Below are 26,729 nucleotides of genomic sequence, written 5' to 3' on the forward strand. Positions count from 1 at the left end.
AACTTCACTTTCTAATAATTAGTCTCATCCTTTATTATTGTTTATATTGTTTCATGTTTTTCCAAGAAGACTTGTGTGAACATAGACACACGTGGAGAAAATTTCAACAATTGAACGCTTTATAGAATTGGATTCTGTTTTATATTTTCAGATTTATTGAATTAAGTAAATATATGTTTCATAGAAAATTTGAATTCTTTTCTGAAAACTGTATTTTGAATTTTAATGGTGTAAATTTCAAAAAATAACATTTTTATGTTTTCATTATATCCAGATTTTGAATTTTAAATTTTAAATGTAGAATTATATTAAATAAAGATAAAAAAAAATTTAAAAATATAAATATATCATGTTGTAAATTCAAATCATTTTTCAAAAATTCTAATATGTATTATGTAATGTATTATAAATTATATAATATTATAAAATAATAATTATATAAATTTGTTTAACATAAATCATATCCATAAATAAATTAATAATGATTTATTATCAACTAAATATTAATGGGTAACTACAACTAGTTTTATGATTCATAAATATATAGTCTCAAACACATTTTAAACAATTATTTAAATTAGAATTCAATTCCTAAATATGCTACTAAACACATATTTGAAAATATGAAATACATTTTTATTTTCATTGAATCTCTTATTTTCAAATTCTCTACCAAAAAAGCCTAAAAAAAGCATGAATATTCATTTTATTTATTGTAATTTCCCCGCATGTCAACATCTTTTTCAAAAATAATATGATGCCTATGATGGATCAACATTAAAAAAATACACTTACATAAACAAAACTATATTATAAACAAAGAAAATAGAGTAGTCGCATAGTGCTTAAAAAATTTCCGTAGAAGAAATAAAAAGAAAGCTATGAGAGAGAATGAAAAAAAGAAGTAAAAAAAAAAAAAACTGTAATGATATTGAAGAGGACCTCACGTCAGTGTTAATACCAGGAAGAAGAGTCGGCCAAACAAACTTTCCTGCCAAACATCAACACTCTAAATGATACATCCCATTTTAATACACTCACATATATAAAATATGGTCCTATACGTAACCCTTAGCTAATACTAATCATTATTTCACCACTTTTTCTATAACTCCCTTACCTCAACAATATCTTCAATATATTACTCATCAAAGTACCGAGACCCAAAGTATTAGTAGATATAATATAATGTAAAAAAATATATAAATATTATCAAATTTAAATAGTCTATCAATGATAGATTATATCACTACTAGTAAGAGTCTATCAATGATAGAAATTCATTGCTAGACTTGGTTATATTTGCAATTTTTCTAAATGATGTTATACACTTGATTATTATACCTAAAAATGCTACCAATTACAACTACCTTAAAAAAAATTTATTTATTTTTCATTTATTCAATTTCAATCCAAACATATTAATGAGTTTTCCCACATTTTTAATTCGTCAACCACTTACTGCAAAATAAAGAAAAAAATTACCATGTATGTATGTTTTGGTCTGGATTTTTTAATTCTCGATTTTTTAGAATAAATGTATTTAATCTTTAAATGTTCAAAATATATTTTTGTTATTCCTAATTTTTAGGGATATGTTTAAAATATAATTTCGATCAAAATGCAAAAGCTTTTTTTTTTTTAGTATAAATTACAAAATTTAAACTACTGACATCAAAGGAAGCTATGCGATTTAATAAATTATATTGAATTTAATCAAACCTCAATTTCAACCATTATTTTGGTATGTGAGGCTATGATTATGGCATTTGAGGGAGATTAAATTAACATTAAGTTCAAATGGATGGCATATACTTAAATTAATTATGCTTAGTATTTCTTTTTCAGGTTCAATTACAAAAACATATTAATTTAACCACTGTTCTAACTAATTAGTAATAATTACTCATTACCATGTAATTAATTAAATTAAATAGTAATTCTCTCACCATCCTGATGGTGTAATGGCAGGAGTAGTCTCCATGGAAGTGGATGAGGAGGTTGAACCGTTTGCTTTATGGAATGGAAAAGGCCATCCTCCTCCGCCGGCACCGGCGGCTCCACCGCTGGTGGTTGGCTGTTGCGGTGGCTGACTTGACTGCAGCAACCGGATTTGTCTCTTCAAGAACTTGACATAGCGAATGGCTTCATCCAGCATTGAAGCTGTGTCCATCTTTGTCCCTCCAGGCACAAGCCTTTGAAGAATTCTGATCTTCTCACTAATCCTCTCTCGTCGGAGACGAGCAGCGATGCTTTGCGGGTCATCGCTAATCCGAACGTTTCGTCGCTTTGGCTTTCGAATGGTTGAAGGGTCGATGTCCACCGGCTGCATTGCCGCGATCTTATACATCATTTCCTTCATGGCACCTAGCTCTTCTTCTGGCTCTTCTTCATCATCACCTGTTCCAGAACTCGGAGTACCTGTGAAAGAATATAAAACAATTAAATTGAATAGAATTATAGAGGTTGTGTTCAAATTCCTGCAACGTCATTTTATAATTAAACATACTGTAGCCTATCAATAAATGGGTGGAGGAGGAGGGGAGTTGTTGATCGTGAGAGTCGGGAAGTTGGAAAGGCAAAAACGATGGCCAAATAGACTCAAGGTCAGGGACGTGGTGATGATGGTGAAGGCCGATATGGTGGTCTTCCATGGCGGAGCGATCGAGATCGAGATGAAAAGAGGGGGTTGGGACTGTCTCTTATACACATCTAGATGTGTATAAGAGACAGACGTAATACAACATAATGGAAAAGAAAGAAGAAGAAAAAAAAAATGGTAAGACTATTGTATTGATTCTATAAAAAGGGTGTAATGAAGAATGAGAGGGTTTATTTGTGTTAAGAAAATGGGGATTGATTGGTAGTGTTTGTGTTTTAGAGAGAAGGGAATGAAAAGAAATAATAGAAAGATGTTTGGATGGGCAAAGAGGAAAAAAGGAGTGATCTAGGGTTTAACATTATTTTCAAATTTCTGTTTTTGGAAGATTTTTCCCTCAAGGAATTGCCCCTAGTAATCAAAGGCTTTACAGAGGGGTTTGCCTTATTCTTTTATCATCTTCTGAAGCCCCATTTGCTTTGCTTTCTTTTGTCATTTCCTTTTATAGTATCAAAGAAAATTTTGTATATATTAAGGTTAAATTTCAAATTTATCTATGTAGTATGTTGGAAAGTATTGTTTATGTGTCCTAAAGCCTTTAACTAATCACTATTAGATTCAAATTCCTAAGAATTATTATTGTGGGGGAAAGAAGAAACTTGACTATCTAATCATCAATTAGGAACTCCCAAGTAGTTCATAATTTCTCTGATGTGTTCATTAATGTTACATTTAATCAAAGTGGTCCCACTAAAACTTTTTCATTGGACAAGGATTATTAAATGTTCGATATATATATGTTCACCTAATTTAGTATAATTGTAAAGTTTTAATAATGAAATTTGATACATTAGTGTTGGTATGCTCACATTCAAATAATAGTAACAATAACTACTTAAAATATAACTAACGGTCACACGAGTATGAGACATAAATGACAAAAATATTTTAATTTAAATATGTATTAGGACAATGACAGAAATATCGAAATCTTAATTTTACGAAAATTTCGATGAAAATATTGATAAATTTTTAATTTCGATAAATATTTTTATAAAAAAAAATCAAAAAATAAATTTAAATTAGTAAATAAACAAGTTAATATGTCTATTGTTTTTAGTACGACTAAATTAACATGTCTATTATTTATATTAGTGATATTTTGTTGTTTAATTATTATGTTTAGTATATTTTTTTATAATATAATAAAAATATTAATACATCCTTTATGTTAATTTTCAACCTATGAAAACGTGAAAGTATTTATGAAAAAATCGACATATGATTAGGGATTGACCGCAATTAATTTTATTATTATTATGTTTTTTTAAGTTGTTTTCTAATTTCCATGGTCCCAAAAACCAAGGCAAGAAATTGAAGTTGAATTGCATCAGCCTCCGTGGGGGAGCATGTTTTTTCTTATGTCATTCTGTTGTGTATCCGTACGGAAGTTTGATGGTACCTTCCTTTTGTTAATTTCAATTTCTCTTTTCTCTTTTTTTTTTTTTTTGCTTATTTATTTATTATTTATTATTTTGTTTTGACATGTAGAAGTTTGCGCATGCCCTAATGCAATCATTTTTAGGGTTTTCAGAATCAGAACCCCCATTTTTAGGTATAGCTAGGGTTTTATATTTTCATTATACTCAAACACACAATACTTCTTATACATTGAAAGACTAACAATTAAATGTGTGTAGCTTTTACTTTTTGTAGTGATATCAATTCTTCATTAGCTTCCAAAAGTCTACATGTTTCATTAGGTTCCACTATTTTTGCTTCGATTTTGAGTACCTTTTTCTTCATAGATCTTAGTCGTTTTCTAATTAGTACATATTAAAATTTAAATAATTGATCTCAAATGAAATAAAACATTGTCAATTACTGCTTAATAATACTCATGTTTGATAATAGATAAATCTTAAGTTAATCATAATCAAACGATATGTTTGTTGTTATGTTATGTTTGATTGACTTGTCTAAACAAAAAATATATTAGCCATTGGAGATGATAACTCATTTTCCCAAATAATAGGAATACTACTTTTTTGATGTGCTAAAAACACATTTAAAGCCATTGATAACTAAAATTGGAGAGGTTATAATGAAATTTATATAAAGATTTAAGATCCCAATTGAAAACAAACTTTTGATTCAAATGAGCAGAAATTAGTTACATTTTAGCTTGTTTATTTCAACCTAATCATATGTTCCAAAAATTTTATCATTAACGAGTGATATTCTAAATTAAGTGTATATGATTGAAGACACTAATCTTTTTATTATGCAATACGATTAAAAAATACTTGTCAATCTGAGTGTAACTCATCAGATAAATGTGTCAAAGACTATTTTAAAAGTCGATAGTTCAATATCTTGAAAAAAAAAATAGATACTTTGATTGGGATATCATTTAGATCATTTTCCCTGCCCGGGACAAAATCGTAGGTATTGGAATAGTAGGAGATTGAACAGGAGAAATTTGGCTCTTTTTTTTTTTTTTTTTGCCTCAAACATGTGTTTGTATTGTAGAAGGCCAACAAGATTATAACTTTAGGCTAAGGACCATCAAGTGTTGGAGTCACATAAATAGAGGCCATAAAGGGGTATGCTAATTTAGTTTTTTTGGTACACAACCTGTTCCCAATCTCTGTTAGAACAGAAAAATGTTAATACTAATAATAATAAACCTAACTTTGGGAGAGTTTTGGGGTTCTCTCACAGCAGCTTTCCACCCACAAATGTAAAACAAAAGTTTGTGTAACTAAAATTTGATAGATGAAAATGTAATGTGTCGTCCAATGATACCCAACTTGTCACACTCCTCCCCAGATTATTCTCCTAATTTGAGTAAAGATGAAAAGATAGTAATTGATAACCCTCTTATGACAATCGCTATCCAAAATACTCCTAAAAACCTGTATTCTTACCATTTGTTAAATCTATTTAGCAGTCATAATTCTCTAGAACTTAACACATAGTTCCAGCAACAACTTTAAACATATAATTTGCTCCTAACTAGAAAATATTGACATCAACATACATAACATATTTAAAAACCACACTTATATAAAATACAAACTCCACTATTTTCTCCTCTTTTGACCTGGACATAAACTAATAATAGAACATTATGAGCCACCTAAAATACAATCTTCCTAAGGGTCTGAGAAGTGATTGATTGGCAGAACTGTTAGGTCTCAAGATGTCGACAGCTATCTAGGAAGAAAAACATTTTAAAAGAGTGAGTTGGAAAACCCAATGAGTGACTATCTTAAATAAAACATACTTTTAATCGTAGTTAACATAAACATGCTTATCAAGAAACATTTATAAATCATGGTCAGGGTTTTTAAAAAGGGGAACTAAAATCATGAAAATACATCATATAAAACCTTGAAATAATTTAATAGCATCTTTCTGAAACTCCACTACTCCATTGCCTGAACATATGGGAGAGCTCTTTTACTCAATCCCTATTAATCTTAGTTGAGGGAGAGCCTTTTTGCTCGATCTCATCAACATCAATAATATAGGCATACGTGCACGTAGAGCTAGATTGGGTCCTGATCACCATACCATATCTTTGGTGTCAAGGATCCCTAACATCATTGTAATCTGAGTATCTTACCATACTTTCGGTACCAACATTGGAGTAGGGTTTATACAAGATATAGACATTTAAACATTTAATAACATATACAAAATATGCATATTTAAAATAATCATACCTCATGATTTCATATCAATGCAACTTGATGACAAATTTGTCTTTTACTTGGTATGTGTTCTTGAAGATTGTTTTATTTATGAACAACCATTTCTTAAAATTGAAAAACTAAAAACCTTCCATTTTATAATGGTTTCGTTTTCTATTTTCTATTTTGAAAACTTTATCTGTTCTTTCACAATTTTTTTTTACTATAATTTTCATTTTTTAGTCAAATTTTAGAAAGAAGAAAAAAACAAGGTTTTAAAAACTATACTTTTTTTTTTAATTTTCAAAACTTAATTAAAATTTCGAAAATAATTTTAGAATAGTATTTATAAGCTAAATTTCAAACCTTACAAAAAAAAAAAAAAACAAACAAATAGTTAAGGCCCAGTTTGGTAACCATTTAGTTTTTTGTTTTTGTTTTTGAAAATTAAACCTATTTCATCCATATTTTTTACAATGATTTGCGTCTTTCTTAAGTATAATATTTGAATTTTTAGCCAAATTCCAAAAACAAAAACAACTTTTTGAAAGCTATTTTTTCCCTCAAAATTTGGTTTGATTTTTTAAACCATTGATGAAAAGTGAATAATAAAATAAGAAATTTAGAGGTAGAAGTAATATCCATAGACTTAATTTTCAAAAAAAAAAAAACAAAACAAAAAACAAAATGGTGGAGATTTGATTTTTACTCTTTATTTTCAATATTAAGCTTATGTGCCAGTTTCTTCCTTTTAAAATCTGTTTGCTTAAGAAGTATTCTTACAAAATGATCGAACAACAACAAATAATAATAATAATAATAATAATAATACATTTTTTATAAAAAAAAAACTGTTTAATTATAAAATAGTTTTTACATAAAAGGCCCAAATTATCTTCAAACTGAGACTATACATTTGGTGTAATCTATATTGATCTAAACCATACAAATTAAATGATAATAGAAAAAATCAATTCCTTCTCTTTTTCATAAATCTTAAAGTTGGTAACTGCAAATTGTTGATTTTTTATAAGAAAAACCTTAATTATTAACATTTTCAATATAAATTTTGAAATATATTCACATATTATATCTTCTTGCATGAAAATTATTAATAATATTTAATCAATTTTGATAAAAAAAAAAAAAAAAAAAAACCAAATTTTAGATTTATTCAAAATATTGAAACTAAAATTCAACCACCTAAAGTATTATAACCAAAATTAGTATTTTAAAAAAACTCATGAGAAATTTGAGGCTGTAAGCCAAAAATTGAAAAATTATTTAAAAAGGAAGATAAAAGCTTTTATGATTTGGAAAGGGGAAAAAATAACAGTTTACGAGAAGGATTGGTCTTTTTGGATCAGAAAACCATGCGTTTTCATTAATTTCATTAATTCCATTTCACATGGAAAAGAAAAAAGTGTTTATTGAAATGAAAATTCCACCCACTACCCCTCCTCATAATCTGGACTCTGACTAACACTTCCCCTTCACAACCTTTACTATTTCTGCAAAAAGGTCGTCCTTAACTTGTTTGCCCTTAAATTAGCCCTTTGAAAAAAAACATTCATTTCTTTTTCTTCTTTCCTTTTTCTTTTACCTTTTTTTTTAAAAAAATTCTTTTTCGTTAAACTATTTGTTTGACTATGTAATTTTGGCTCATCTCTGTTCGAAACGAATGATATTTTCACATTTTGATGAGTATACTACAATTTTAATCGTTGAAAATTGAGTTCGGTGTCTATTTAGTCGTTTAGCGTTTAAAAAATAATCACTTTAGTCCTCAAATTTAGAAAATTATTCAAATGGTCTATGACCTTATTTGATTTAATAAAATATTGAGTGACTATTAAGATGTTGGCTAAAACTTCGATGATGTTACGATTTTGTTTTTTGATGGCACACATGGCCTTCTTTCTTTCCTCTTTGGCGTAAGTGACTTTCGTTCATCTTAGATCACTTGTCCTAATAATAAAGAAAAAAAATTAAAAATTTTTTTAAAAAATTGAAATATCATATCAGATTTTAGAGTTTGTTCAATTTTAATTCATTTACTTTCAAATGTCCGACTTTAATCACTATGTTTTCAATAAAATTTAAATTTAGTCCATCAAAATTAACTTTTGTCGAAATTGCTTGAATAATAACAATAATTTTCACGAAAGTATAATATGTGAATAAATTTCCAAAATTCATATTAAAATGCTATTATATGATAAAAAATTTTGAAAAATCAACAATAAACTAATTTAAAATTAAATTTAAGATTTATTGAAAATATAACCTATAAAATTATACATAAACTAAAATTAAATAAATTTTAAAATTAGAGACTAAAATAATATTTTAACTCAAATAACATCACCAATCATAATCATGCTTTAGCTATAAATGAAAATAAATAAATCAAAAATAAATTTGAAAGAAGATAGTCAAAGAATTCGACCTTTTTTCAAGTTCCCCCAAAATATTGATTGATCAAGGGTTTGTATGATTGTGGGATTTCTTTTTTTTCTTTTATTTTTTATACTTTAAATATCATACCCATAAACAAGTTTATTTTTCGAAGTCAGAAAACTACATCTAAAATCATATTCAAATATGCACCCTTGTTAAAATTTCTTCAATAAGCTATTTTCTAAATTCAGAAGCTCGTGAAGATGAGATTTAAGAAGATACGTGTGGACGTATAAAAATTAAATTACAAATTTAATCTATGAAATTTTAGTCTTGTACCATCCTGAAACTCAAAATGCTTTTCATGATTTTTAATTGTCTAAAAAGATCCATTCAACTTGAAAATTTTAAGAAGTTAATTGATATATCAAATACAGATGAATTTTATGTCAACTAAGATAAAATATAAACCTTTCAAATTGGTGTCTAATAGAATAAAAAATATCAAACCAATCAAAATTCATCTATTAGACATAAAGTTGAACGTTCAAACCCCTATTAAAACATTTTGAAGTATAGAGACCTCTTGAACACAACCACAAACTTCAAGGTTCAATAACCAAATTTGTAATTTAACCATATATAATAATCCATCGTTTTGGATAAAAAAAAAAAGAAGATAAAAACTTTAAACCCTAGGTCAAGAAGACTTGGTTCTTGAAAAGTGATAGCCATTCATTCAACAATAAAAGACGGAAGAATGCACAAACTAAAACCAACAAATTTCCATATATCTAATTTGCAGAAGGCTGAAGAAAGGTGTAACTAAGACTGCTAATGGGAGATACATTACACTACATTAGTAAGACATCACAAACATCATTCCGAAGGCTGCAACATTCTTTAACAAATTAGTACATCGGATGATTTTGAAAAAGAAAAAAAAAATACATAAGAATGTACTTCGACAACCTCGTCTTTTCAAGTCGTCTTCTGAACTCTGTCCACGTACGCCTGACAAGGAAATGAGAGACATTGAGGAAACATATTATACAAAACAGAGAGTAAAAGCTATTAGTCTCAACCAAATCAGAGAGGTAGAAGATAGATTATTCTAATTTGTAAAGATCAGCATCAGAACACTTGAGAAACTGAACCAAATACTTTACCAAGAATGAATACACAACAAAAGAGAAAGGACCATGAAAGCTATGGATATATATAGCTTTAATAGGAATCCTAAGAGAGCTCCCATAAAAGCTTGATATCTTTCATTTTACAGCAATTTGATTGCCATCTTCAAAGGTCTAGGTGTAACGGAGATGATGCAACTGGAAGACTACCATTGAGTCAATTACAACGATACTGGAGAGGTTATAAAAGGTATATCTACAAGCATTCGGGGTACACTAATATCTCTAACCCTAACAATTACCCGAATGGCGAAGTTGCTGCACAAAGTGTTCACATGTCAACTGAATAACTAAAATAATAAATAGGGGAGTCCATTTACTAATTACAAATAGGTAATTGACACACGTATTCGACCAACTCTTCTTCAATTTTCTAACTGTTATTATTTTCTTTAGTTTGTTTCAAGAACCAGCAGAAAACCTTTTGTTGATGAACTATATACCAAGGTTACCCTTTTCAAGCTTTTTTTCCCCCAGCAAACTGCACAAGTTCCATTTGTTCCAGACAACTTCTGCACGACCCTGTAATGGATTTTACACTGCACTTTAGATACAACATCAGCTGATTAAGGAGTATAAAATTCCAGTCAGTCTAAGTGCTTCAGTATATCTCCTATTTCACAGAGTAATGCTAGATCCTACTGTCCAGGTTCAGGTACGCTCAAACATCTCACTGAATCTCCTACTGATTTCCTAACCTCTGTTAGACCATTAGTTCACACTATGCAGTGCTAAGCTTCAATTTGGCCCAAGATTTTTTTTCACGGTAATTTCCAGAATAGATAATAGCCTCAAGCAGCATCGCCTGTCATGCAACAGATGAAGGGTTCCTATACCTATCAACAATAATGAATATTGCTTTGTGAACACATCGAGAATGATTTTTTTTTTTTGACAACCTGACAAAAATTACTCAATGCATTACCCAAGACTCTTTATTTTAATTTTTATCATTGATACTATCTCATCGGTACTCTTGGCTTTTCTCTCCTTTCCAGTCACTATATTTGTTCAATTGACAGAGGGAACGTTGGCTTGGGTGCTGTTTTGCATTGGTTTGATTGACAGAGGGAACATCGGCTTTTCTCTCTTTTCTCTCCTTGGACTGATGTTTTATTTGGTCTCCCCATATTTGTAGGCTTCTTGCATCGACAATCCATTTTACATCTTTCTGTTGAGGTATCGCTTTGTTTGGTTCATCTTGTACTTGGATTTTTACGGCAATCTTTAGATATTTCGTTCATCAATGAAATGGTTTTTTTATCCAAAAAAAAAATCACTAGTATTAATTTTATTGATAGGAAACTGAACAACCAAGAGGGTCAGCTACCCAACTAATCTTCATAATTAAATACTGTTACTTTATCTTGTTAAAGACAGATACTAGTTAATTCACAGTTACAGACAAATAAACAATCTAAGGACAACAGGGAAAGGGAACTCTTTCCTGAGGGAGGGATCAAACAAAGGCTCTTCAATCTGACAAATCGCGAAAAGGAACTAGGGTTTGCAACTTCTTGAAACTCTTGAGCAAAATGTCTTAACAAGGAGCCAAATCTTTGGATGAATGAAAGCCATCTTGGCTGCATCCGTTAATATTGTTTTGAGAATCAAGTACCTTGACCTCTAATAATTGCTTAGAATTAAAATATCCAGCCCTGAAAATAATGCCTCCCACCATTACAAAGCACTACCAAGCACTGTTTGTTGGAACTTTTTGGCATGCTTCACTGGGTTTCTCACTGCAATATTCAATAGGATATCGTCTATCTAGAAATAATATTCCTCCAATCCTTATCCAGGGGTGTCCATTACGAATATGAAAAGCTTGTCAAACTGTGGTAGAGGGAGCACAGTTGTCAAACTTAGCTTCTGTTTGATGTGATCTAGATTGATCTTAACTTAGCGTCTGCTTGATAATAGCAGAGCTTTGTTCTAAGTTCTAACATCTCACCCCGCTAGAGCTTCCCTTTCTTCAGGCATTGCACTTGTACTATAAAATACGAGTTCATAAAGCTCTGTACTTCTTTACCTGTTGAAAGGTTAGACTAGTTTTGTATTGCTCAAACTCTATTTTCATCAATCTTCAAAAAAATTAATGCAGTCAGATTGGGAATTGAAATGTGAAACATTTTTGTAACCTAATGTGGATCAGGAACCGTATGATTCATTTCATTTATATATTATAATTTCACATTTAATAATTGGCTTGTAGCAATCATATGGATGTAAAATAAATTTTAGAAACGTTAAAACATAATATGTACTTGTTCCCCAAATGGTGGACTAACACTCACTAAGAACTACCAAAAAGAAAGGCTTTTTTATAGCTTCATGGACTTGGTTCTGTCTATTGCTTTATATTGGTGCAAAACTAGGCACCCTTTTGAGAATTTTCGTCTTTCTTATTTAGTTTACGATTGGAAATCTCTTCTATAATCACCTATAGGTGCTTTGGGGTCTCCCTTGTTTCATTTATTCATTGAAATGATTCTTCTCTAAAAGGGGAAAAAAATCTAGAACCACCACCTACATTTAGGTTTTAGGTAATTCTTTCTCTTGCTCCCTTCCCTTCCTCATGCAGCTTCTTCACTATTCATTTTCTAATATTTACATAAATGAACCCATCTTTTTCTTTTTCTTTTTTTTTTTTTAAGGATAAAAGGCTATCCATTAAAGACTGATGCTCAGAATAAATGAACACATCTTAATCACTTGATCCTGATAAATTTATGATATCAAACTACTATGTCACATTATGTTTATAAATTACATATTGGATCCAAAAGTACTAGTTTTTTTATAAATTATTCCAAAGATTTGAACAACGATGAACCAAACAACTCAAGCCCACCCAAATATTCCAATGTCTGGATTGACTCCACCACCTATGAGAATCATTAGGTTGTAAAATTTTGCAGCCCAGGCAATTGACAGCATCCATACCAACCCATGAATACCCTTCACTAGTCCTAAAGAGCTTATGCATCCTTTTGCCACTACACCCGAGACAGACATGATCTTCATTTTACAATGAACAGCCAAATTTCATTTAAACAAAAGTAAAAAAGAGAGGGCCACACAAAACCCCAAGGGAGGCATTAAATGGACCACAAAACGAACACTACTTCTAACGACCCATCTAACACAATGAATGTTCTCCTATTTCTTTCCAGCCATATAAACCACAAAACAGTGAAGAAGCAAACTTGTCATAGCGCACACACAGCCTTTCCTCCAAAATGGAAGATCAATACAACTTTCTCCAGCATCCACACAAGGCTCAACCGCTAATAAGCTAAATATAAGGTCAAAAACTCAATCATGCCAAACTCTAAAAGCAAAAGGACTCTACTTTTCTCTAGCTTAAGTCGCAGCAATTTCAAAATCTGGATCAAGATTACAAGTAGAGCTTCTCCACGTAGTGTTTAAGGTGCTAATCCTTCCCATGGCTACTAGCCAAATAAAGAGATAGATCTTCTTGTGACATTAAAGACCCCTGATTGATTACCATTTGGTTTTTTATTTATGAAAATTAGGATTATAAACACTACTTCCAGTTATTGTTTTCAATGTTTTATTATGTACTTTTTAGGAGTGTTTTCTTTTTTTTGTTTTACTATGGTTTTTATTATGTCCCTTTAAAACTACTTTTCGGAATTTTACTAAAAGTTCAAATGATCAGTTTTATTTTTTATAAGAAACATCATGAACAATATAAAAAGAGTTCAAATGTTTAACCATAATAATAAAAAAAAAAGTTGTAAAAGAACAAGCACAATTTTCAAAAACTAAAACAAAAAACCAAATAATTTTCAAACGGGTTTAAAATCTTACAAAGAAGAAAAAAAACAAGTCTAAGAAGGGGCCAAAGGTAAAATAAAATGAAGGTATAATTACTAACAAGAAAAACTGTGATGACTTAAGAAATCACCAACAAAGGCCCCTACAAACTGTAAATAGAATGACCAGCTATAATAAGACAACCGGGAGACTAACTCAAAAGAATATCAAAAGAGGGTACCACTCACACAAATAAATAACCAATGAAAGGTTGGGGAGTCTTTGGAAAAGGTAATAGAGTAAATAAGCAAAACAATGCTGATAAAGAGCATGTATGAACCAACAAACTCTTTTATTACAAGAACATATGAGGTCTTTAGAAGGAAAACCAAAATATAAAAAAAAGTGATTAGTACTATTACAGTAAGATAGAATTGTTAGACACAGTAAACTACCGTGAATTGTTAGACACAGTAAACTACCGTGTTCCAAACAGCACCACAAATGATGATTAAGTTGAAAGCCCTTATGACGGGTGTGTGTGTGGGGTGGGGGAACACAGAAATAACACAGTGAACTGTGAAACATAAAACAAGAGTATGAATATCACCCATTCCAGTTATTTATTTGGAGATAAGATAACAGTTTAAAAAAATACAATATTCCTTTCAATGTGTATGTTGTTGTGGAAATTAAAAATAAATGATAATATAAAATAATAATAATAATCAACTCACAATTATCGTATCATCATTTAAACATCTAGAGAACTTCACTGAAGTGATGAAAAATATGATAAACCAAACAAAATAGTCAACTGTCAGTGATAGAGAAAACTCAATTAGGAAATTTGAAGTTACCTGAACAAGTTTAGTGAGCTTTGGTTTTGAAAATGAAAGATAGTGATCAATTTTCTCCTGCGTTTGAGGAATATGACCCCCCTGCAAGGTACCTGTCACTTTGTCCACCACTTTCTTGACTATGGTTTTATAAACATCTTTGCTGATATGACCTTCCTTCCATGTAGGTTTTAGAACTTCCTTGACAAACTCCACAAGTGCAAATTTAAAAGCACGAATTCCCTTAGCATCCTTACTTTTCTTCTTATCATGGACCCCATCATTCCCATTTGCATTTTCTGTAGCATCATTCTCTTGAGAATCCTCTGGGTCAGTCTTGTTCTCACTTTCCCCATCACCATTCTTCTCTTTGATAGCCTCACCATCAGCTGCTGGCTTCCCATGATTTATTGCATCACTCCCATGAAGAGTTTCTTTAGCAGAGATGCCAATCTTGTTACAAGAATCAGATGATAGAGGCAAATTTGGTATCTGTACTCCATCCTTCACTTCTGTAGTGCTTTTCTGTCCAGTGGAATTCAGCAAACAGTCTGAAGGTGTTTTAGTGACTTCAAGCTTCTTCAGCTCTAAGCTATTGCAGAGAGTAGGATCATGTTGCTTCGAGGATTCAATTATGGGACCTGACTTCATCGATACTCCCAAAGCACCCACGGATGCATCAGAATAAGGGAAGGAAGGTGTTTCTGACACACTATGTGTGTTAAGGGAGGTATACAATTGAGGCAATGGTTGCACATTTCCAAAATATTGTGCAAGAGAGACGGAAAGGTTAGTTAATTGGGTAATTTGTTCGCTGGTTACTATGTTTGGAGTGATAGTTGTTCCAGAGTTAATTCCCGGCATGCTTCCACCCTCCTCCTGCTGTTTAACTCTAAAATTTCCATCTGAAACTTTCGGATTCATTACGATTCCGCCTGGATGGTCAGTGTGATATGTCATTCTTTGTCCAAGGACAATATTACTAGAAGGATTGCCTTCAGCATGTGAAGCAATAGGTTTGTCGATTGTAATCTTATCATTGAATGCTGGTGAAATAGTAACATCTTTTGTTAGATTATGGTTTTGCCGAAAATGAGTATTATCAACTGTTATAGGCTCTATGGAAATGTCTTGCTTCTTAGCCAGAGCCTCTTGAACTATCGCATGGCTAAGAGTGGCCAAAGCCATGGAAGTTTTAGAGCCAGATTCCGGCATGATGTTGCAATCGCCTTTCACCACATGACTGGATGGTTGCACAGGGTAGTGCCAATCAGGAGACATCTCCATATCATCACTTGGCCACTTTCTGTGACCTCTAGGGTCAGAAGTGCCCATGGAACCACCAGCGTCTTCTGCCTTGCTCAGAATAGTATCCTTCTTGTTGCTCTGAACTGCCTTGATGCCAACAGTTTGATCCCACTGAGTTTTGCTCTCATTATTCAAACCATGAACCCATTTTTGTTCCGAAGGCCATGTATAACTTGGTTCTTGACTAGCAATTTGTTCGCTTTTGTCCTCCCTCAACTGAGTGAAATCGGAACCACCGGCCAATTCACTCGATTTTGTGCGATCCCACAACCGATCCCTACCATCTGAACTTTGAAACTGTTCCCATCTATCAGTACTTGATTTTCTCTCTGGACTTGGACGTGGCTGGCTATGATGAGAAAACTTGCAATTCTTTCCATTACGACAAGTTCCAGCAGCAAAAAATTTACAGATAACAAGACTGCTACTGCAAGGTTCACGCTCACCACGTGAGAAGTATGGTTCTTTACTCCTATCATTGTCCCTGTCTCTACTAATATCATTTGGAGAACCTCGTGACAGTTCATGAAATGCACTGTCATGAGGATACTTGCAAGAGGCACCCCTATGACACCTTCCCTTCACAAAATCGGTACATTGAGCAGTTGATCTTCCACCCCTGGGATGGTCCCTAAAATCATGGGGAGTTGATCTTAAAGGTCGCCCCCCCTTCTTGTTCCTATTTTCCCAGCTATCATCCAGATTTTGATTGTCCTGGTGAAGAAATTGACAACCATTACCTCGCCTGCATCTTCCAGAAGCAAAATCTCTGCACAATTGAGTTGAACCACGGGATCTGTTCCTGTTTCTATCATGAAACCCAGAGTCCCGCTTAAAACTATGAGGACTTCTACTTCTACTCCGGCTTCTACTCCAACTCCGGCTTCTACTCCTACCCCTGAAACACAATAAAAACAAGCAAGTTTAATAAACAAAAAATGTAATTGCAATAGATCATCCCATCCCTTGGAAAAGAATTAATAAATCCTACTAGAAATACATAGGTCCAGGTACTCTCGTTCATATGACATAACATGGATACCCAAACAAGCATGAAAATTGAGGATCAAACTTGAGAGATTTGTATAACTGACATTGTGTTCTAAGCAAAAAGTGCAACTTCAGCGACAAAATTTGAGATTGAATACTTTTGCGATTAGGAAGTTGATATAAGCTCTTGAAGCTACCAGTGTATCTAACCTCACTGACCTGCTCCGATCATTTCTATCAGACAGGTTAGAGCTGTGTCTTCTCCATCCATCTAGACCAGGAGACATTCTTGTGCCGTAGCTTTTATCATCACAATCCTGTTCAGCCGTGCCTTCCATATTTTTATTATAACCTTTATTATTGTAATCCTCCTTATGTGAAGCTCTGGCAGGTAAAGGTTCCTCCGACAGCAATCCCCAATCTTGCTTAGGTTTTGAAATGGTATTGGTGGTTCCCATACCAGACCACTTGGAACCATCATCACTTGCAAGTTCAGGAGAAATCCAACCAGGACGTGATTCTTTTCCAGGCCAACCATGTTGTTGCACACTGTCAGTTTCCAAGTGAGAATCTTCTCTCAAATCCCATTTTGACGTGCGTTTTCTGCCACTTCCACTCATAACTCTAAGGATTTTCTCCTAAATACAGTAAAATCTGAAGGCAGGATGAAAATAAGTTAATTTTAGTGGTAAGTCCTTCCCACTTTGTTGTCAAATCCAAGTTTTTCATATAGATTGAATTGGTTGAGATTCAGCAAAGAATAGATTAGACTACATTTCCCCGTTGAAATTACCTAAGCTCATTTAGCAGTATTCCGTTAGCTCTCATTACAAATTATCCGAGACATTAACACTGAACGAGATGGGAATCCCCCAACACAGAGAGAAGAAAAACCCAGTACGTACTCACACGGTCCAGTCAGAATATAAACAAAAACAACATTTTATTGCCCAAGCTTTTTGTTTATAAAATGAATTTTCTCACTTGTAATCAGTCATATAACTAGTATATCATAAAATAACCAAATTTCCTGCCAGTCTTTTAAAATGCCCAAGGCGCACAATGGCCTTCTGGAGCCTAGGCGCATAAAGGTGCGGACTTTTTTTTCGTGAAGCACACTATTATAAAAAATATAAAAATATATATATATATACTATATAAATGTTTATTTACACAACCAAAATATAGATGGATAGAAATGTGACTTAAAGAAGAATATACAAAAAAAAATAAAAGATAGATATTAGTCATTGTCATTCAACACCAAGTTAAGTGAAATGACATAAAAACAATCACAAATACAATTCTAAAATCCTAAATATTAAACTCATCTTCACTAAAGAAGAAGAAGTAGTTGATTCGGTGAAAAAGGAAGAAGAAGAGGAAGAGGAAACGGAAGAGGGAGAAGAAGAAGAAAAGACTTACAAACCGTGAAGGCAAGTCGTCCAATTTCAATAAGACGTTGATTTGTTGTTGTAGACATCGTAGGACTTGTACGTAGTATAATGATGCCAAATTAGGTTTAAAAAACTATAAATATAAATATTATATTAAAACGCAAATAAAGTTGCGTTATTTATAAAAAAAAAAAAAAAAAAACTGATAGACGCGAGGCGCGCCTCGGCGCTTCATGGAAGGTGCAAGAAGGCACACGCCTTCTATCATGCACCTCGTCTTTCCGAGGTGAGGCGCCACTGTTGCACCTTGTGCCTAGGCACGCGCCTGGCCACGCCTTTCAAAACACTCTTCCTGCCAGTAAATACTCCACCTCTAGCTACCAACCAAACTTCAAAAAATTACAGATGCACTTTGCTCAAAAGTGAGGGTATCAGAATCAAAAGAAGCTTGTATGAGCAACCAACTTCAAGGAAAAAGTATTTGCAGTACTTGTGATCATGTAAAAAGTCTAGCAAGGTATACTACCCCATCATGATGGGAAGAGAAATCTGGGAATATAAACCAATCTGGCGAAGCAATTAATCCAACAGCTCGTCATAAAACGTGGCATTTCATGTTAACTGAGATATAATCAACATCACAAACAAGGAAAACAGTCAAGCATGCACACGAAGAGCACAGCAAATCACAATCAATCCAAAAAACATATGCAATGTTGATGAAACTAGACCCTACAAGCTCTCCATATGCACTATTGTAATCATGCCATAATTATATTTCATTTAGACGGAAAAAATTAAAAAAATCAAAAATCAAATCAAATATGCAGTGTTCAAGTTTCACATAATTTTCAATTCCAAACAACTAATTCCTAGACATCACATTGACACTGCAAAATATCCAACTCCATGGAACCACAAACCTAGGCAGCCCAAGGACTTGAATTTCATAAGAACGTGGAAATTAGTTCACATTCAATTCGTAACCACTATCACTGGTTTACATTGACATTTGTTAAATGCCAAGGGAAACCTCTTTCCAAAAATTGTTCCATAGGGAAATAATGCTAAGGAAACTGCTTTCCAATAAACTAGAGAAATCTTCTTCACAGGTTACCAACCCCAAAATCCTACCTATTTTTTTATATAACAAGAGACTAACCTTAAAAGAGAAACAGACATGTTAAATCTTATGCCTTCTGTTCAGCGATCCATGTTGGATTGCTAGACCTCCGAAAGGATTCTCCTTGGAGTCCTTTTTTAGTATGTTGTGTAGCTCGAGTTCCCTCACCTCCCCAGTCCTTTCCTCACTATGAAAGGTGACTAGGTGAGTATCCCAAAAGGTCAAATTCCTAGTCTTGCAAATTCTTCACACGGAGTTAACACCATGGATTGAATTTAGAGACACTCTTCCTTTGCTGAGAGGACCCAATGGTGCATTTCAAACTTCTTGGTTTTCTTCAAAAGCTTCCATAAAGAAGTTGCATTAACTATACTAGTCGGATGTAGCATCCCCACCTGTTAGGAGGACAACTAATAAACATCGTCAAAAACCATTTCTCTTCTTCCATGAAAATAGCTTTACCCATTTTGATAATGAGGTTGGAGCAAGAAAAATCGATACTAAAGGGTCATTTTCTTGAGTGCATTTTCAAAAGCCAAAGGCCTCACAACTCTCAAGGGTCGTAAATTTGAATCTTCAGCCACCACATATATGTATCATGATATTCTAAAAAGCCATCATATGAAGGGACTACTTTTTTGGCATCATTTAAAATCTTTTGAAAAAGTGGACTAAACAATGATCATTACAAGAAGACTTTTACGTTTTTTTTTTATAGACCATAATTTGCATCTAAGGGACTAGAGTTGTTAAGGAAATGTTATAAGAAACATAAAATCCACATGATGTCTAATTGAGTAGAGTACAAAGATCCCCATGAAAGCAAACATTATTTCCATTCAATATTTTATAATAATAGCTATTATTATTTAGATGAAACAAACTTTTCATCAACAAAAGATGAGTACAAAATGAGGGGAAATGAAATATTCCCACACACCAAATGCTTACAAGAAGGATGTCCAATTGGTAACATTTTTTGGGGGGGATAAGAGAATTTCATCGATAGAATGAAAATCCGAAGATATCCAAGGGTATAAAAGGAACCAATCAAATGGTATGTAAAGATGTTGCCAATTAGCAATAAGGAAAGACGAACTATGGCTTCTAAAAGCCGGTATATCTTTACAATAAAAAAAGCATTAGAGATGGCGGCGTCAAAAATGTCCTTTGAAGTCTTGTACTTCTCTTGGAAGATTTGAGCATTTCTTTCATCCTATATCTTCCACAAAACCACTTATATAACGCATGTCCATATGTGTTCTTTAGTAGCATTGAGGGGTAGATCAAATTGTTCGAACCGGTAACACTTTGAGATAAGCTATAATTACAAAATGATTTAGAAGTGCAAGGCAAAGAAGAACCAAAAAGAGTGACAAGATCCTAAACCACCTCCCCACAAGAATCATGGCTATTAAAAATTCTTGAGTTTCTTTCAAACCAAAGGCACCAAGGAGGGCAAACACCCCACTAGACCAAAGAATCACGGGTTGCCCTTTAAAATGTGTGCCACCAATGAGTTGACATAGGGCCTTCTTTAAAGCTTTGCTAGCCCAAAAACCTTTGAAGACTTTGAGAAGATCTTCCCAAATTGTATAGCAGAAAGACATGAGAAGAATAGATGCATCAAGGGTTTTTCAGTACCCATACATAGAACACTCCAATTTGGGGAGAGAGCCATATTTTGAAGGACCCTTTGAATACCACATAACAAGTGTTCAATCTTTCAACATGGAAAATCCACAAGAAAATCTTCACATTTATTGGACAAGAGGCTTGCAAAAGTAGGTCAACAAGCTAGAAACCGAAGGCTTCTTAATGAGTGGTCAACTTAGGCAAAAAAACAAAAGCCCCCCAATTCTCAAGGGTCCATAGTTTACATTCTTGAATTTTCTTTGACACTCAGCCTGATGTTAAGACAACAAATGAAACAAAGAAGCTCACTCTTCCACCTCCAAATCATTAAGTTTCTTCCAAAATCCACCTTCCATTCCAATCATGAACTGACAACGACCACGAATGGATGAAGAGCTTTGAGGCTTTGGAAGAAGGAAAATTGTCCAACATACCCTAAGAGTGGGCCTCTTTATCCAATCATTTGCTTTCTATCCATATTCGAGCTTCTCCAGATATTTGGATATGGCCCCTTGATTCCTCTTTGATATTTTCTGTTAATCTCTGACGACTGATCTGGTGAGTGTCATGGATTCGATTTTATCTGATCTTTATTCAGTCATTTGAAAAGATAGTTATCCAAAAAGGATTAAAAATTTTCTTTAGGAGCTTAGTTGGAGTGCCATCAATACTGCAGACCGTTTACGACGTGCCATGCCTTATATAGCTATCTCTCCCTCCTAGTGTCATATGTGTTGTCAACCGGCTGAATCTCCGATTCATTTGTTTTTTCCACTATTCTTTTGCTGTTAATTTTTTGGCCATGGTTTTGCCTGCTTTTAGTTGGTCTTTCACTTGCCCCAAGTCCATTTAAGACGCATTGGTTTCCTTGTTGGTGGGTCATACTTTTGGTGGTACGAAGAAGTTGACTTGGTTGGCCCTCTTGCATGCTTTCTTTTGGAGTTTATGGGGCAAGCGGATAGACATCTTTTTCATGGTTCTCTTTATACTTTTAATCGTTTCATGGACTCCATTTTATCTATGGCTTTTTCCTGGTGTAAAACAAAGTACCCTTTTATACACTTTAGTTTATCTTTTTTAGTCAACAATTGGCACTCTCTAATGTAATCTTTCTCTGTATTTTGAGGTCCTCCCCTTATTTCATTCATAAATGAAATGTTTCTTTTACCGAAAAATGAAATCCTCCCTCCCCAAACTTTCGTCCACCTAATTTGTCATTTTGGTGCTTGAAGATTGAAAGATGGTAAGTTATGGAACATTAGTCACTACTAGTATAAGGGATCTCTCATGTAGACTTCCATAAGAAAGCCACTTAAAGGTCACAAAGTAAATGGGAGTTACAAATTGAGTAAATGACATTGCCTTTAAGGGTACATTTACAATACTCGAAGTGGCCAACATACATAAAAGTAGACCAGTTGAACTATTACTCTTGGCAACCCTTCAAACAAATCATATGTATTCTTCAATGACTAATGAATTATGAAGTCAACTTTTCAATCCATACATCTCTCCCTTCACCAAGTAATCATCCACAATTCCGAGCAAAATAAAGTTCACAAGCACTTTGTCCATGATTCATTCTCCTTGTGTTTGATGAACTATAGTTTTCTCATAAAATCCTTCGAAACAAGCTTGAATATAAAAATTGACTTAGTTCCATGAATTTTGTACTAATGCCCAATTGCTCTTGTAGTGGAATAGAAAGCCATTGCCATAAGTTATTATTGAACACCCTTGCTAATCTTTCCATCAACCGACCACGTGAAGATACTGCAGAAAATTATATGTTGACATTAGCACACTCTACGTGATACATTAACTAAAGAAGAGGACATCTATCAAGGAACCTAATAAGTTGGGGTCTAATCAATTAACTTCGGCAGGAAAAAGAACCTAAGACTTAAGCAAGGGGTAAATTAATAGATACACATCCAGTAACTAAATTATTTAAGATTCAGCCTAAAGCTTTAATAAGAAATATAAATGATAACAATAATTTACAACTTACAACAGAAAATCAGTCAAACTACAAATGTTTAAACTACCAAGACCTCCCATACAATATTTAAAGAAAAATATAAACAGAATACCACATTCTGTGGAGAATCTTCTTTTTTTTTTTTTTTTGGAGCTTAATATAGGCAAGAAAGAAAAACTAAAAAGGGGAGAGAAATGTGCAGACAAATAGGGACTACTCCACAAAACCCTACAACAGAATCACATGGAAAAACATGTGAAAGAGCATGTGAATAACTGACAGAACCAACTTTTGGCTTTCTTATCCACACCCACAGATACTATAAATTGAGCTCCCCACATTAGATTCCTATGTTAATCAGATGATTGGTTGCAGAAAATAAGAAGCATGCGCCCAATGTTTCTACAAGCAAACCTAGATTGCCAATATAAACTTGAGCCTTCCTGTTTCTTATAGATACTTTTGTTGTGTGTGTGTGTGTGTGGTGGTTGGGGGGAGGGGACTAGAACTTTTTTTTTCTTTTTACTAATGAATTGAAGTTCATTGGGTTAGTTTGTTAGGTTTTAAGTGTTTGTTTTTTGGTGTCTTATCCTCATTGCATCTCAATAGTATTGTCTTCTTTTGTTTTTCTCGGTCTATTTTCATTTTTAAATGAAAAGTTATGTTTCCTTAAAGAAAAACTAAACTTTCATTGAAAAAAAAATGAAAGAATATAAGAACATCCAAAAAAACAAGACCCAGTAGGGCTCCAACCAAGTAAAACAAGACCCAAAGAACAATAAATTTTAAAGAAAAAAATGCCCAACCAAAAGAAAATATAGAATCTAGTGAGAGAAGAAACATAGCTAGGGTCATTCTCAATCCCTCTAAAGGTCTTATTATTCCTCTCTCCCATCAAGCCCCAAACACAGCACAAAACCCCACTTGAACAAGAACCTTCTATTCTCCCAAGAAAGACAAATGGAGAAGGAACTCATCAATAATCTCCCTGTACCCGCTATGTCTGGCAAACGGAAAGTCAAATACGACAAACAAGAGACTTCAAAAAGTCCAAGCAAAATTGCTGCTCCAAAGAATATGCTCAAGATTCAAATAGAATAGGTTGATACCTACCTTGAAATTCCATCCACTTGTCCAAGAACTTTTCTTCCAATGACATCACTTAGAAAACATATTCCAACAACTATAAAATAAACAAGGCACGAGCATTCCACTCCATATATGCCAACATCAAGAAAAGGGAGTCCAATGTTGCACTAATAAACACCAACAATCTGCACACAACTCACCTTTTTCTATATATGAACATGCACCTACGAGATGTGCTTAGAAGAAATTCTCTTTCACTTACAATCATTTGAATAAATTCTTCCACAAGCTACCAACCAGAAATTCTCTTTCACTTACAAACATTTGAATAAATTCTTCCACAAGCTACCAACCAGGCACAAGGACTTTCACTTGTAAGAAAAGATTAAACGAGATGGAAAAGTCAAGTGTGCCCCTGCCATCTTTCTAAAGCAACAAACAAAAAACTTGCCTTCAACAATAACATGGGGGGGAAGTGTCCAATATTTTGAGACCCCCAATAGAATGTCATGGCCGCATCTATAGGGGTAGCCTGAGCTCCCTATCTCAAACTCCTCCAAAGGTTGATTGAATTTAAAAACCATACTAGAAGATATATGACTTCTAAGTTACAAAAATTGAACTGGAAGTGTAACGACGGTGTGAGAGCCACCAGGCAGTACACGTGTGGTTAGATTCCATGGGAAGGATCATAAATCCACTTAACCTTTTCTTTCTTAAGAAAGACCACTTTCAACAATGAAATAGAGAATAAAAGTTCTATCAACTCCATAATATAGCATTTGTCAACAAAAAGAACAAAGTATAGCATTCCTTTAGGACACCCGACGTTAATCTTCAACTCAGCAACTACTCAATCCATCAACTTAACTTCGCCTAAAATCCAGTCGAACTACAGCTCTATGTAAATGTAATCAAATCCCAAGGAAAGATCATTTCCTTTTCCCAAAAAGCTACCTCTCATTTGAAATACTTCACCAGAAGGCCAAAACAAAATCCCAATTTCAAATCACCGATTCCCAAAGATACCCATAAGCACAAACAATCTCGACCACAGAAGAAAAAAATACACTGAAAAAAAAAACGCGTTATTCTTTGCCCTGATGATATGGGGAGTAATAGCCGGAAAGCCCCAAACTTTAAAGTCGAAGAACCTCGACCCACATACAGTCTCACACAAAACGAGTAAGAGATCAAGACCCAGATAGGAAAACATCTATACAAACAAAACTGTAGAAGATTAAAGGAAGAGGGAAACATAGAACTCACATGAAAGAAGAGAACTTCCGGCAGAAAGCGGCAGAGGTGTAACCCTAGAATATGATTGAAGGAGAATAACAGGCGCGAACTAAGCAAAATCAATCTTTAGAGAGGATATTTTGGGCATCTTGTTTGCAGAGTGAGTGGGAGGAAGAAGATGAAGAGTGAGGAAGTAGCAATGGGCGAAAAAGGGTTCAAAGACTTTTGGGGGGCGAGAACACAGTTTTTTCTTTTCGCGATTAATTATATAATAATTGTTTTTTCTTTTCTTTTCTTTCTTTTCTTCAATATTTTGATCTAATTCTCGAGAATTTCAATAGATTCTGTTTTTTTTTTTCCACAGCGAAGATAAGAATGTCCTTTTTTTGTTTTTTTGAAAATCAAATTTAATAAGAAGTGTGCTTCCCTTTTTCTTTCTTATATTATTACCACATTGATTCTTTTTCATTGTCTTTCCCCCCTTTTTGGAAGTTAGAACACAAACAATGGTAAAATTTAGAGAATTTATAATGGAACAAATAAAATAATTTTCAGGTTTGCAAATAGAGCAAATAACTTTTTAGTTTGGTAAATATGGTAGGTTCTCTTAACTTACAAATTTAATCCTATGAAAAAAAAATATTGGATTCTAAAAAAAAAAATATTGGATTCTAAAAAAAAATATTGGAATTTAGTATTTATAATTAGAATTTAATTTTTATGGTTGGATAAAAAAGCTTTCTAAAATATCTTTATGGTATAGATTTTTTGTGGGTGGTTATCAAATCATATAAACCATTTATGAGGATTTATCAAAATCAAAAAGACTAAATTTTACCCTTTATTTGGATACGAGAAAGTCTAAGAAATGGTTTGGTAAACCATGTGATTTGAAATCCGAAAATTTATTTTGTTTGGAATGAGAAACATTTGAAATTAATGTATTTGAAACTTTGTGTTTGGATGGTAATTGAAAAAAAAAAAGTTAATTTATTAACATGGGTTTTTATATATGATGTGTTATTGAAAATTAGAATATAGTGAGTTTAATTAAGTAATTTACTTTTAGATCCTATAAAATTTGAGCATTCTAGTCCAAAAAGAAAAATTCAAGTAAAGATGAGATTTGAAATCACTTCGAATTTTAAAATCAGTATCTTTCTTATAATAACAAACAAAGTAATCTATTTTCAATTCGTTATGAATTGAAATCTCTCAAAATCATAAGGTTCCAACCTAGTCATTAACTTTTAAAATTATATTAACTAAATTATAACTTTCTTCTAATTATAGGAACCAAATTTGTAATTTAATTCAATATCTAAATTTTATATATAATTTTTAATTATGTTAATTTTATCCCACCATTATTTCAGACATTAGCATTAGGTTTATATTTTAGATGTATCATTAATATATCAAAACTCATAATCAGATAGTTCAATATTTTGATCC

The 26,729-nt window shown here is 32.8% G+C and overlaps 2 protein-coding genes across 11 annotated transcripts; both read right to left on the minus strand.

Moving 5' to 3' along the window:
- Positions 1-937: 937 nt before the first annotated feature.
- Positions 938-4,405, minus strand: LOC120073523 (transcription factor HEC3-like). The gene is made up of 4 exons (XM_039026364.1): positions 4,394-4,405; positions 2,510-2,699; positions 1,950-2,421; positions 938-991 (listed from the first exon to the last, which is right to left on the minus strand). Exons 1-4 carry the CDS (start codon positions 4,403-4,405, stop codon positions 955-957), a joined length of 711 nt encoding a protein of 236 aa, XP_038882292.1. The 3' UTR covers positions 938-954.
- Positions 4,406-9,458: 5,053 nt separating this feature from the next.
- On the minus strand, positions 9,459-25,542 carry LOC120073126 (zinc finger CCCH domain-containing protein 38). 10 transcript variants are annotated; one of them, XM_039025754.1, is made up of 5 exons: positions 25,305-25,542; positions 19,370-19,725; positions 17,021-17,464; positions 14,534-16,718; positions 9,459-9,711 (listed from the first exon to the last, which is right to left on the minus strand). In XM_039025754.1, the coding sequence occupies exons 3-5, from the start codon at positions 17,428-17,430 to the stop codon at positions 9,679-9,681; spliced, it is 2,628 nt and encodes an 875-aa protein (XP_038881682.1). In that variant the 5' UTR covers positions 17,431-17,464; positions 19,370-19,725; positions 25,305-25,542; the 3' UTR covers positions 9,459-9,678. The 10 variants fall into 10 exon arrangements, with proteins under 10 accessions (XP_038881682.1, XP_038881680.1, XP_038881683.1 ...); XM_039025752.1 differs by lacking the exon at positions 19,370-19,725 and adding an exon at positions 22,369-22,738; XM_039025755.1 differs by lacking the exon at positions 19,370-19,725.
- Positions 25,543-26,729: the final 1,187 nt, after the last annotated feature.

The sequence above is a fragment of the Benincasa hispida genome, chromosome 3, assembly GCF_009727055.1.
Source record: "Benincasa hispida cultivar B227 chromosome 3, ASM972705v1, whole genome shotgun sequence".
Taxonomy (NCBI): domain Eukaryota; kingdom Viridiplantae; phylum Streptophyta; class Magnoliopsida; order Cucurbitales; family Cucurbitaceae; genus Benincasa; species Benincasa hispida.

Excerpts from the sequence above, each read along its gene's own strand:
- LOC120073523 (XM_039026364.1), bottom strand. Across the intron at positions 2,422-2,509 it reads CCATTTATTGATAGGCTACA|GTACTCCGAGTTCTGGAACA; the intron begins GTATGTTTAATT and ends ATTCTTTCACAG. Across the intron at positions 992-1,949 it reads GCCATTACACCATCAGGATG|GAAAGTTTGTTTGGCCGACT; the intron begins GTGAGAGAATTA and ends GATGTTTGGCAG.
- LOC120073126 (XM_039025755.1), bottom strand. The coding sequence starts at position 17,430 with ATGAGTGGAAGTGGCAGAAAACGCACGTCAAAATGGGATTTGAGAGAA. Across the intron at positions 16,719-17,020 it reads GATCGGAGCAGGTCAGTGAG|GGGTAGGAGTAGAAGCCGGA; the intron begins GTTAGATACACT and ends ATTGTGTTTCAG. Across the intron at positions 9,712-14,533 it reads AGCTCACTAAACTTGTTCAG|GCGTACGTGGACAGAGTTCA; the intron begins GTAACTTCAAAT and ends TTTCCTTGTCAG.